The sequence below is a fragment of the Fragaria vesca genome, linkage group LG2 (assembly GCF_000184155.1).
Source record: "Fragaria vesca subsp. vesca linkage group LG2, FraVesHawaii_1.0, whole genome shotgun sequence".
In the NCBI taxonomy this organism is placed as follows: Eukaryota; Viridiplantae; Streptophyta; class Magnoliopsida; order Rosales; family Rosaceae; genus Fragaria; species Fragaria vesca.
In genome coordinates this window covers 31,938,625-31,951,751 of record NC_020492.1, presented here as the reverse complement: position 1 = coordinate 31,951,751, position 13,127 = coordinate 31,938,625, and the positions used below count along the sequence as shown (strand labels likewise).

At 37.8% G+C, this 13,127-nt stretch overlaps 1 protein-coding gene across 1 annotated transcript; it reads right to left on the bottom strand.

Moving 5' to 3' along the window:
- Positions 1–1,096: 1,096 nt before the first annotated feature.
- LOC101302901 (putative copper-transporting ATPase HMA5-like) lies at positions 1,097–7,403 on the bottom strand. The gene is made up of 9 exons (XM_004291759.1): positions 7,358–7,403; positions 6,731–6,993; positions 5,874–6,619; positions 5,257–5,728; positions 5,006–5,173; positions 3,899–4,153; positions 3,039–3,161; positions 2,364–2,846; positions 1,097–1,772 (listed from the first exon to the last, which is right to left on the bottom strand). Exons 2-9 carry the CDS (start codon positions 6,971–6,973, stop codon positions 1,347–1,349), a joined length of 2,916 nt encoding a protein of 971 aa, XP_004291807.1. The 5' UTR covers positions 6,974–6,993; positions 7,358–7,403; the 3' UTR covers positions 1,097–1,346.
- Between the last annotated feature and the right edge of the window lie 5,724 nt (positions 7,404–13,127).

The window sequence follows — 13,127 nt, the reverse complement described above, 5'->3', positions numbered from 1 at the left end:
CTCTCTCTCTCTCTCTCTCTCTCTCTCTCTCTCTCTCTCTCTCTCTCTCTCTCTCTCTCTCTCTCTCTCTCTCTCTCTCTCTCTCAATCGTATCTCACCAGATCTAAGATGTGCCAACGAGGGGGACGACGACCGCCGACGAGGAGGACGTCAACCGCATTGAGCATCTAGAGATCTTTGCCAAACGAGCACCACTGACGACGTCGATCACCCTCACCGCCATTTTCCCTATAGAAATACATTCATATAACATACGTGGAGTGTCAACGCATTGCGAGAAATTTGTTCTAGCTTAAAGCAAGAGTGACCATTACGTACCATTATACTGCTTTGTATAGACTAAATAAGAAGTTGTATTATCCACGGTGGTACATAAAGGCAGGTCCACTCAATGTCATTCCATGCTCTGCTATACATAACAAATTGAATCTTCCTTCAGTAGTACTCCAAAAGATTCAATGGTATACTTATGGTAAAGTATCCATATCTATTTTGTTGCATTGAAACCTCCAAGGTCCCAAATGCAAAACTCTAACAGACCGGGACCTATCATCTCGGCTCATAAGTGAGTCCAATTCTAGATTAATTAAGACTTCAAAACGAGTCCATATGGAAGCTCACCAAAGACATATGACACGGCTTTCTCAAAGACTTTCAAGCACAAAGACTAATTAGTGCCCGGAGATCTTATCAAAATGTTTTCTCTTCGCTGGTCATAAATTTAGATAAGGATTTAACTCCAATCAATATCAGCGGGATTCAAAGCTAAGTATCTCTTATGTTTTTTAATCGAGATATCACATGGTTTAATTCTTCAAAGGCTTTTCAGTTTCAGAAACTAATCGGTGCCTAGAAATTTTTTTCGAAACGCTTCCACCTCCTTGACCACCAAGCATAGATTGGAACTTTAATCAACAACAGCATCTTCAAAATAGGTATGATGATCCATTACCTAAGCAGCTAAGCTTATACCATTCAACCAGCTGTAATGGCTTAATAAATATATATTTTAATTCTATGTCATTTGCCATATCATGTGAAGAATTAATCAAGACAAAACCTAGTTAGATGACTTAGATCTAATGGCTAAACTTGTAATTGGGGCAAACAACTTATTAACTACATTCTTCTGACGCAATGTCCTTCAACTCTTCAACGAGGTATATCAACCTGCATGTATGTGTATTCTAGATTTGTACATCATCAATATTTGGCTAATTAGTTCTCAGCATCAAAATTGATAGATGAAATACAGTATTTTGTAGAAAATCATGGCCTTGTACATCTAGACTACGAATCTCGAGTGCATGCATAAATTTATTGCTGCAACAACCAGAAGTTGAAAACTAGTCAGATGTACACTGTTGCGCAGACTTGGCGGAGACGTTCTGAAACTGCAAAGGCTTCTTATAAGACTGCAACAAGAGAGATGAACATACCACACTTACAGATGAAGCAGCCATACAGGCACCGGCAAGCCAAGGTGGTAACCGGATCCCAGAGAAAGGGAACAGGATTCCCGCAGCAACTGGCATGCCAAGGATGTTGTATCCCATGGCCCAGACATAATTCAACCAAATTCGAGACATAGTCTTTCTAGATAGATCTATGGCTGTAACCACATCTTCCAAATTGCTCTTCATCAAAACTATATCAGCAGCTTCTATAGCTACATCAGTGCCAGCACCAATTGCCATGCCAATATCTGCTGCAGCCAAAGCTGGTGAGTCATTGATTCCATCTCCAACCATAGCCACAGTCAATCCTTTCATCTGCATCCAATTTCAGTATGACAGTCAAAGAAGGTTATGCTTGTTCAGATTGTACATCCATAATTGGTGGTGGAACAAACTTGATATAGAATACCAAATTTAAATATTCTTAAGAAACAAATTTATACTAAATGTAGAATTACTGATGAGTGATTTCAAATTTTCAAAACAAGTGACTAGAAGCGCTGGAATTATAAGGCATGCAAATCACATATTTGGCCACATTCTTGAAAGATAAACATTTCAGTGGTCAGCTGGCCATTTCCCTCAAGATAAAAGAAAAGCAACTGCCATATTCTGGGAAGAAAACCCCTAAACAGAGTCATGCAGAATGATGTAGCAAGCTGCCTCCATGTCAGAGACTGAAAGCATATTGACCAGGCTTCATGCAATGACACAAAAACAGCAAGCAATCAAAATCAAATCCTTTTTTTTTTATTCTCTTTGGTCTGAAACTCTAAAATTTTGTTAAAACTCTTTGTTGTACCACCACATCCACGTTTCGTTAAAGCCTAGAACTTTACTATTCAGACTTCAATTTAGTCATTAACATTTTATACACACTGCCCTAGGTGACTGTCACAAGCTTACCTGTAGCTCTTTAATTCTATCAGCTTTTCCCATTGGATCGGTCTCAGCAAACACCTTATCAATGCCAACCTCCCTTGCAATTGCTGATGCCGTTGCCCAGTTATCGCCAGTAACCATGATGCTTGAAATGCCCATTGAGTGGAGATAAGAGACTACACATGCAGCCTCTGGCTTCAGTGGATCAGTTACAGCAAAAGAGCCAGCAACCTTTCCATCAATGGATACTAATACACATGTTCGAGCCAATTTCTCATTCTCTGAAATGAATTGCTCAACCTCAGGACCAACCTGGACATTATATTCCCGCATGAGCCTCTTGTTCCCAACCAGAACCAGTTTGTCACCAACTCTTCCACTAACACCAGCTCCAGTGTGCACCTCAAAGTCCTTGGCCTCCACCAAATGTTCATTTGACCCAAACTTGTTAAGAAACCTTTTTGCATGCTCCACAATGGACTTTGCTATTGGGTGTTCACTATTTGCCTAAATAATATTGCAAAGAGGTGGATTAACTTGATTGTTGAATTATAAGCTACCATAATAAAATCTAATTCATAATTCATAAAGTACATCAACGGAAATATACAGATACGAGCGCGCGCACATATATAGTTCTTGGAAGTTTTCAAGTAAAGTTTCTGAAAGAGTAAAAATGTTTAAAATATAAACACCAACCTCAGTAGCAGTAGCCACAACACAGAATTCCTCCATTGAGTAATTGGAAAAGAGCACAGCACTAACTACTGTCGGCTTTCCAACTGTCAATGTCCCTGTCTTATCAAAGACAACTGTTGTCACCTGCAGGATAAACAACAAATGCATATTAGGAATACCAAATACACATGCACACGAATGCACACATCTAGATGAAATATATCAATGTGCAAGACCTAGGTGCCAAATAAAATTAAATAAAAAAAAGTTTAAAAACAGAAATAAATCAGATAATATAGCAATCTATATAAATCCCTTTCTGTCAATCAAAATCAAGAGTCCCTCACCATGCTAATAAGAGTAGCTGGTGGACTTAATATGATGTTTGGTGACATGAATACGTGCAAACACCCATCAAAACTCTAGATCATCTTGTATAATACAAATTCTAACTAGAAATAGTTGCATTTGCCATAGCTACAACAAAAAAAATTCACCACTAAAATCTCAACAAACAGAGACAGCAGTACATGTATGTATAGGTACATATATGTAATTATGTATATATAATCTTCCAAGGATAGATGACTGTTTGGATTGACACCCCAAGATATATGTTGACTTTGTAATAATCAGCTCATGTTATGAAGTAATATGACAGTACTTGAATCTTTGATGTAGCTACTGTCATAGTTGTGTTTGTTGATACCAGCAATAACAGTTATTGACAAAAAGCAAATCGGAATAAAGTAAACCAGCCATTAGAGGGTTCTCGCTTTCTATAGATAGATAAAATGTAAACACAATAAAAAAGACCACGCAAATGAAACCCAGACCATAACTTAGAGTTAAAGATTCTCTCAGATACAAGGTGGCCTTACCTTATGAGCCTTTTCAAGTGCATTTCCACCCTTGATAAGAACACCTTGTGTAGCACCCTTCCCTGTTGCAACCATGACTGCTGTAGGTGTTGCTAATCCCAAAGCACAAGGACATGCAACCACTAGCACTGAGATGCCGAACTGTAGTGCCAGCTCAAACCTATCCATGCCTTTTGGTATCCAAAACATGGGATAAAGACTGAATTCTCCCAGGATGAACCAACTCAGCCATGTCAAAAACGCTGCAATCACAACCTGTTGTGGGAAAGAAGATCAAATTATTTTTGCTAACAAGAAACTGTTAAAGACATGGAGTTCAATACCTCCAACCACCATGTAGCTAGTTTGTCAAGTCCTGGCACTCAACAATAAACAAGCATACAGTAGTTTTTTTTTTGTGAGAAATAAATAAATAAACATAGTTTGAACGAAAAAAGAACTAAAAACTTATGTGACTAAAGAAAAAGATAAAAAATAAAACAAGAAAAATTACCAAAAAAGGAAACCAAAAAATCCAAAAACAGATAAGGAAATATATATTGATCTAACACCCTTAACGGTTAATATGAAAAATAAGAACGAGTTTGTATATGCTGATCAGCTAATAATCTTTGAAACCAAGAATTAGTTATTATTTTAGATAGAAGTATCATATGCAGATATGTGCTTTGTAGATTCTTTCATATCTAATTTGCGCCTTTGTTTTTGATGCAGTAGCCACTGCTAGGTGAGAAAAGCCAAATCCTCCTTGAAAGGACAAGACTAAGTCCAGGTCTTTTTGGTCCAAAGTAAATTCTGAATGATAATCTAGTAAAACTATAATACATAAACCAAGAGGGCAAGAGCAATCCAAAGAAGTGAAGTTTTGTTCGGGTATTTCTTTGATTTTAGTGTTATTAAAAATTCTATTCTAATATTAGGATATGTACCATGTTTGTAAGTACTCCAAGAGTCTCTTGTCAGCTAAAATAAATTCACAAAAGCCTTCACCATTGAAATTATATATACGTGTGTCTGTGTGTGTGTGTGTATTCGAAAAGAAGAAAAATATGTTTAGTAATATTGCTTGGTACATGATACTCTTAAGGTAGAAATAAATGAACTCACTGTTGGAACAAAAAACTTTGAGATCTTGTCAGCTATCTTCTGAACAGGTGCTCTGGCAAGCTGTGCAGCTTCAACAAGTTGCACTATCTGGGATAGTGCAGTCTCTGAACCAACATGGGTTGCCTTAACCTGTAAGCATCCATTCTCATTCATGGTGCCACCAATTACCTATTTAAGTGAAAGGGAAAAGGTTAACTTTAGCATTTTTCTTTCAATGCTGCATATCAGAGTAAGAAACAAAGATATACTACCTTGTCACCTAATCTTTTGGAGATGGGCCTTGCCTCTCCTGTGATCATACTCTCATTCACATGGCTTTGACCACTAATTACAATCCCATCAACAGGAACTTTTGCTCCGGGAACAATCTTAAGTATATCATTTCTTTGAATAAGTTGAGTGCTAATTTCTATCTCCGAGGTAGCATTGCCATCATCATCTAATGATAGCAGATAGGCCGTATCAGGAGCCAGGTCTGTCAGCTTTGCTAAAGCATCAGATGTCTTTCCTCTAGCAAGAGCTTCCAAGTACTTCCCCAAGAGTATAAAGGATATCAACATGGAACTAGTTTCAAAGAAATCTTCCCCTTCAAAATTATCCAAAGCCAATGATTTCATTGCTATATAGACAGAGTAAAAATAAGCAACATTGGTGCCAAGTGCGACAAGAACATCCATATTAGCTGATCTACGTCTTAAAGCATGATATGATCCCACATAAAACCTGACAATGACATCCAAAAGCAAAGTTTTTTTAGTTCTAGAATAGTATTTAAAAATATTCAGTCCTCAGATACATTGATGCACAAGTTGTTGCTACATAACTCATAACAATAAGAAGAAACAGTATAAATATACTAATGGATTACCTCCTGCCAATAATGAACTGTACGGGTGTGCACAGGATCCATCTTAAAAGCATTCCTACAGTGAGCGTGTTGTGAATCTTGTACATTAACCAGTCCCCATAGGGAGAAAGCATTGGAAGCACCATTGAGAATAAAAATACAGGAACTGAAAATAGACAGCTCAAGAAAAACTGGTTCCTGTACATCCGAGTCTCAAGCTGCTGTTCAACTTCTCTTCGTCTTGGAGGAACATACAAGCTTGCTTGGTATGATTTGGGTTTACTTCCAGCTTCTTCTATACATTGTATAAGAGATCTTGGACCAATGAGGTCTGCATCATAGGTAATAGTGACCTTTTTTTCTAACACATCCACCTCAACATTATTCACACCCTCAACTGATTCAAGGGAGGATTGAATGATAGTCATGTCTTCAGAAGAATTAACTCCTTCAATTTTTAGATGCACTTTGTTTACATCATTCCCTGAGCTAACGAGCTCAGATCCAAAGCCAGCATCTTCTATGGCATTAATGATCAAACAGGTGTCAGTGATGTTTGGATCAAAGTGAACCTTTGCTTCTTCAAGCGCTAGACCAACAACTGCGTTCTTCACTCCATCAACCATACGAAGAGCAGATTCAATGGACTCGGAGCAACTAGTGCACATCATTCCTTTTATCCTGAGCCGGCATACTGCTACGTCTTGTTCTGGAAATTCATCAACTGGGAAACCTGCATCTTCTATGGCTTCCTTGATTTTGCTTCCCTGATACAAAGTACATCATAATGTTTCCATTTTCTCATATATGTATACATAAAACGTATTAAATCAGTATCTTAAAACTTGCAAGGAGACAAGCCTTTAAACTCAACTCACATTAATGAGCTCTGGAATATAATCGACAGCAGCTTGGCCATGAATGGGCGATACCGTAACACTCTTGACCCCATTAAGCTTTCCAACCACAGATTCAATAGTAGTTGAACAAGAAGCACAGTGGATTTCCCCTATTTTGAACTTAAGTGTTCTAATCCTCTTATCTGCAGCACTAATATCCAAGGGCTCCAACAGAGGCCGGCGCACATCATCCATCCCGTTAGCCTCAACTCCACCACTCATATTATTCGAGTCCGTCAAACCTAAATCAGAAATTGCAACAGACAATGAAAAAACCGGACACCAACACTATTTCCATCATATCCTTTTCAATTCATAAAATCCCTAAAATTAAAAGAAAAAACATCATTTCAAACACTCTATTCTAATCTCTCTATATATGCATCCAGATATGGCAAAAAAAAAAAGGAAAATGATCAATAAAAAATTCCACATAAATCAATATATCAAACACCAAAGAAATATGTGCTCGACTGTTGCGTAGTACAATTCACCGCATCAAAATTCAGCAAATAAATTCAGAAATTACAAGTAATCGAAGTGTGATTGACCTAGAATTCTCCGATAACCATTAACAAAATCCCAAGCTTATCCAAGTAAATTTACCCGATGAAGAAGACGACGCGACGGCAAGGCCAGGGAGCGGAGAGAGAGAAAGAGAGAGAGACGAAGCCAAAAGGGTGAGAGAAGCAAGGGAGCGGCGAGAATTAGGGTTTTTGAGGGGACCGAGGATTTTGAAGGTCGGCCAAAAACCGCAGAGAGAGAGAGAGTCTGTCCTCCTCTTGGAATTGTGGGTGGCGTGGGACTTGTCGTTTTATTTATATTTATATTGGGTTTTTTAAATTTTTGAAACCGCAACGTCTTCAATCCTCTTCCCACTTCCCACCCATTGCCACATAAATCTTCGGCTTTTGTTCATAGGTTCCCACGGCGTTCAACTTCTCACTATACCTTGCAGTTTAGACTTCACTACACATCGATAATATATTACTTGTAAACTTGGCATTGCAATTGTGCGCATTGTCGAGTGTAATAGTTTGGTATTGATGTGACTTTGAAAAAAAAAACTATTGTTGTAGTTCGAAAATAATCCATTGTGAATTAAAATAGTTTTTTGTTTGGTAAATATGTGTTTTTTTTAATCAGATAAATTACAAATGCATGAGTCAAACTCAAAACCTCTAACTTACTAAAGTGAAGACAATGTCGCTAGACCAAATGGTACTGGGCGTAAATATGAGTTTTAAAAGTCTCATCAAGACAGAATATATTAATTTATAGTGTTTTTAGCCCGTTTGGTATAGCTTCTTTTTCAAAATCAACTTATGTCCGGACTTTCAAATTTAATAGTGTTTGGTACATAAAAGAAAAACAGTTTTTTAGTTTTTTTTAAATGAAAATTACAGGTCACTGATAGCAACTTCTAAAAAAAACCTTTTTAAAAATACTAGAAATTAATATAATTTGTCCGGGCAGCACTTTTAAAACTAATATTTACCAAACACAAAACTATTTTTATTCATAACTGATTATTTTCGAAATACGGCAGCAGCAGTTTCTTTTAAAGTTACAGCAATACCAAACTAACGCTTAATGACAATGACATCAAAAAGCTGCTGCCAGTGAGCTGTAATTTTTTTTTTTAAAAAAAAAAAAACTGTTTTTTATAGTTTACCAAACACTATAAAATTTAAAAGTTTCGATAGAAGTTGATTTTTTTTAAAAACGAAGTTATGCCAAACGGGGCCTAAAGGAGACAAAATTCTTGCTTTGTTTGTAGACTCATTTTAGGTGAGCTTTGATGATTTTGATGAGTTCCTTGCTAATAAGAATGAGTTCATAGCTTGTATAACTAGAACGGCCAGGGCTGATACGTTTCAACTAGAGGCCTTGTGCGGAAAATTTTTCGAGGCCTTATGTTTCATTACGTGACCGTTTCGGAGTTCTTATTAGGACAAATAAATTGTTAAAGATCTCAACAAGCACAAAGGCAAAGACCAAAAGCCTAATATCTATAAAAGCAAATTAGATTGAGGAAGGACCAAAAATTTCAGCTACTGTATTGCAAAGAAACACCAAGTACTACCATATATACTTTTACCGAGAGGAAATACAGCTAATGCAATTGTTGAACATAATCTTTAAATAGCCAAAGTAAGGGTTTTTTTTTGTCTGTCAGAAGAAGGAAGAATATAACTGAGGGAATAAAGAAGAACATAACAAAGGGAATAAGGAGAGCAGAAGTCGCGTAGGATCCCTTATATGTAAGAAAAGAAGAAAACTTGAAAAAAAAAAAAACAAATAAAAAGGAAAAGGAAAAGGCAAAAAACTTGCAAAAAAAAAAGGAAAAAAAAAGCACAAAAAATCGAGGATAAATAGTGAGAGTGCTAAGACTCGAACTTGGGTCATAAGTTCACAGAGCCAAAACCTTAACCAACCGAACTGTTGGTGGGAACCACTCCAAGCGCTCTAACTAAGTCTTGTGCATGCGTCTTATCCTGTCAGCTTAGCGTCATACGCCTCCCGACCGTACACGTGGACGCACGGGTACGGCTCAGTTCGGAGCACGCACTTTAAGCCTCCTTCAAAAGAGTGCGGGGACAGTTGTCTACAGCTGGCATCCTCAAATCAGTGCAAACCCCACCCCCCGCCTCAGCGCTTAAAAATACGGGCAACTTTTCCATTCTCCACTTTTCATTCCCATTGTCCGCAAATGACTAACTTGAGCGTCATAGTGGATTCGGGCGCCTCTGTAATCTCATTGTTCTCTTGCAGGTCAATCTCCCAAATCTCAAACCCGGACAAATCCCTTCTCGAACGAATCTGCATCCATTCGACTCATTTTCCTCCTTCTAGGTATTCATCGATCATAAACACAAACTACATACTCAATTTTTAATATATGACCTTTTGTTTAATTTAAACAGTATTTGGGTGAATTTTTTTTAAGGCCTTCGATCGGTTGCCCACTGGGCACAGCCCTTGGGCCGCGCCTGCTAGCAGCTCAATTTTTGGTGTGTGTATGTGCTACTCTGGTTATTTTTTTATTTTTTATTTTTTAACTCAAAGACAATTTGTCATTAGTATTAAAGTAGATGACACAATACAAATCGATCAGTTGTCATGCGTACAGAGGACAAGCAAGATCATAAGATTCGTATGAGGGTTGTATCCTCATTTACATTTTGGCTCACAAGTGAGCCTACAATCTAATAGAAAATAGATTATAAGCTAAGATCCCACCTAGAAGACTAGAAAAAGACTAATAGAAAAATAGACTCATAACGCTAATACCTATAAGGCATTAAAAAGTGCTTAGAGTCCTAATGAAAAGAACTTATTGTGATAGAAAACTATAAACTAAAAAAGCAGTCCAAAGCCCAAAAAGAAATTAAACCTAAACCCAAAACAATTGACCTAGCCCAACTTTCCTTCACAGTTGCAGGAAGGACATGGAAGAAGAACACCCCGTCGCTGTCGCCGCCGTGAGATGAAGTTGCCTTCGTGAGACATCGCCGCCTTGTTCCGCGCAGCCACAAGCACATCCCGGGGAGAAGAAACTTCATCGTCGCCACGAACTTAGAGACCAAACTACATCTCCACCAAACCAAAAACTCCTCCCAAACAAGGACGAAGATGGAATCCGGAAGATGAAACCAGATATGCTCCTCGAGTCCATGGTGCCATACCTTTAACCTAATCTGAAAAGCCACGCTGATCAAAAGTTGTTAAGAACCTTTGGCCAATTACCTCTAAAAGCATTTGGTTGCTGACATATCCTTCATCCGGCAACAAAGTCATATGGCTTTAGTAGATCTAGAGACCCGCCTATCTTTAGACCGTCACCGGATGAGGGTGAGATTTTGTGGTTGGCTGCCGACTTAGAGAGAGGAGAGATAGAGAGAGAGAGAGAGCTTTAGGGTTTCGGTTTTTTACTCTGGTTAGCTTTTGGCTTTCATGTTAATGGATTTAACCTAAAAATGTTTTTCTCATTCTAGGATGAGTATGAGTGCTTGAAAAGTGATGTCCCTAGTTCTCGTTGTTAATATGGTAATGGCAGTGGCAGTGCCAAATAGGTTTCAGATCCAACATTCGTAGTTGGTTGTATATGCTCCTTGAAGGCCAGATGTTGTTTGTTTACGTCTTTCCAGTTTTGTTATCAAGTAGTAAACTGATGGAATTTAATAGTTGGGTATTAAATTAAAGATAGTATAGTATCAAATTAAAAATTATCAATTTTTTGACTTAGGAAGTCTCAGCTTGATAGCTAACACTACCGAATCACTATGAGTGGACACTTAAGTTTTTAATAAATATGCATGCATGATTTAAGTTATCGTTTAATTTTCCGAGCTCATATTATAATTTCGAGTTTTGAATTGGTTTTTGAAATTTATTTGAGTTTGTTGCTTTGATTAATTTTTTGTCATGATTTATGGATTTGATCTTCGGTTATTAATTTGGTATTTGAGTGATGATATTCTTTATGATTTCCGGATTTGAGATTGCTTTAGTAAGGATTTGGTATTGTCTAGTTTTTGAATTGAGATCACTTTATTAAGGATTTGGTATTGTCTAGTTTTCGGAACAAGATAATTATTTGAGTTATTTATTTTGTTGAACATTTTAGCGTGTGAGACAAGTAATTAAATTTATTTTATTTCTTTTCTTTTGAAATTTTTCGAGTACGGTTGGGAAAAATACTTATGCTTGATTTATGAGTTTCGGGGAAACACAAATGATTTTATGTGTATTATCTTATGTCATACTTGAATTGTTAGATCGATCGTTCATTATTGATGCTAACATGTTGTTTAGTCTTTCGAGACGATGAGACTTCTACGTTTGCATTGGAGTCACTCAAGCCTTATCCACCATGATGTGATGTTACCGGCGATATCACTGAAGCTCGGTACCCTCTACGCCATCATGATGTGAAGAGCAGGGAGTATATATATGGAGTAATTTTGAAAAATGACCTCTTTTAAGGACTCAAAATGATTTTTAACTAAGTTTTCTCAAACTAATGAAAATTGACCATCTTAAGTGATGAATAGTCATAATTGTCCTTGTCATCATTCTTCTTTGCAATTGCTTTACTGTATAATTCTTGTACCAAAACTCCTTAATTATATTCTTATTCGATCCTTCACCAACGAAGACTCTTCTTTTTATTATTTTTTTCATATTTTTATTTCAAGTGTTTGATACAACAGAAGATACACTTCTCTTCTCCTTTCATGGAGCTCATGATCATCTTTCTTTATCTCATACGACTCATCTTTTTTTTCAAATATTGTATTTTATTGTGGATAACAAGTTGAGAAACATGACTCTATTTGAGAAATATGGCATAAGAAGAACAAATCTATTGTTGAATTCATGAGTGCATCGAGCTAGTTACTTTTAGAGTCATCAACACCATAATGAAACGGAGAGGCCAATATTACGTTCGGATTGCAACCCTCATAGAGATCTCATCTCTTTTGCGTTGTTAGATAGTTGTGCAAGTACCAAGAGATCTCTTTTTATCAAACTACCGCAAACAAAATAAGGCTTGCAGAAGTTAAAGATCAAACCTATTTTCACATAATGTCACATCCCGACCCTTATATTTTTACCTTATTTACTAGCGTGATTATAATAAGAATTTTACCGTCTCGATCATTGAGTAAATAGTTTAATTGGTCCCTAGAGGGGTTTCGGGGACGATTATGTGCGGAGGATTATTAGTATGAAGAAAATACGACGACGGTAAAAAGAGTAAATTTTAGCTAGTAAAAGGTAATTTTTATTCGGGTATTATTTTTCGGGGTGTTGAATTTTGGAATTTTGGGTTAAAAGGAGAGTTGGGTCGGCTGGGCCGAGCCCAACCCATTTCTTCTTCCTTTCTCTCTCTCTCCCTCCCGATTTTTCTTCTCTTCCCACCCGGTTTTCTCCTTTCTCCACCCGGAAAGTTCTCCACCGCCGTCCGCCGCCGTCCGGCCGCCCCAGACCGCCACACCGGTCCCAATCGATCGGTCTCCCTCCCAGCAACATTTCTAGACCGGTAGCAGCCCCCCTAGCGCCGCCGTGAGTGAGCGGTGCCGCCCGAAAGGTCCGACTGCCGTAGCTCTCCTTCGCCGGAACTTCCTCCTCCGGCCACCAATCCGGGCAAGCTTGGTATGGTTTTGTAGCCCTCCAACCCAGCAACCTTGCCCTAAAAGGACTCACTCCCTCTTGAGCTAGGTAAGGAGAAATTTGAGGTGGAAGTTTTATGGTGTTTTTGATGTTTTTAGTCGATTGCCCTAGTTAGGCTTGGAATTGGTGTTTGTGCTAGTTATGAAAGTTGTAGAGCTTGATGAGAGGAAGATGCTGTTAAAATTTCATAGGTTTT

Bases quoted from the DNA above. Each gene is read 5' to 3' on its own strand.
- LOC101302901 (XM_004291759.1), bottom strand. From the start codon at position 6,973: ATGAGTGGTGGAGTTGAGGCTAACGGGATGGATGATGTGCGCCGGCCT. The intron at 5,174-5,256 runs GTAGTATATCTT...TCACTTAAATAG, and splicing joins CCAAAAGATTAGGTGACAAG to GTAATTGGTGGCACCATGAA. The intron at 3,162-3,898 runs GTAAGGCCACCT...TTTATCCTGCAG, and splicing joins CACTTGAAAAGGCTCATAAG to GTGACAACAGTTGTCTTTGA.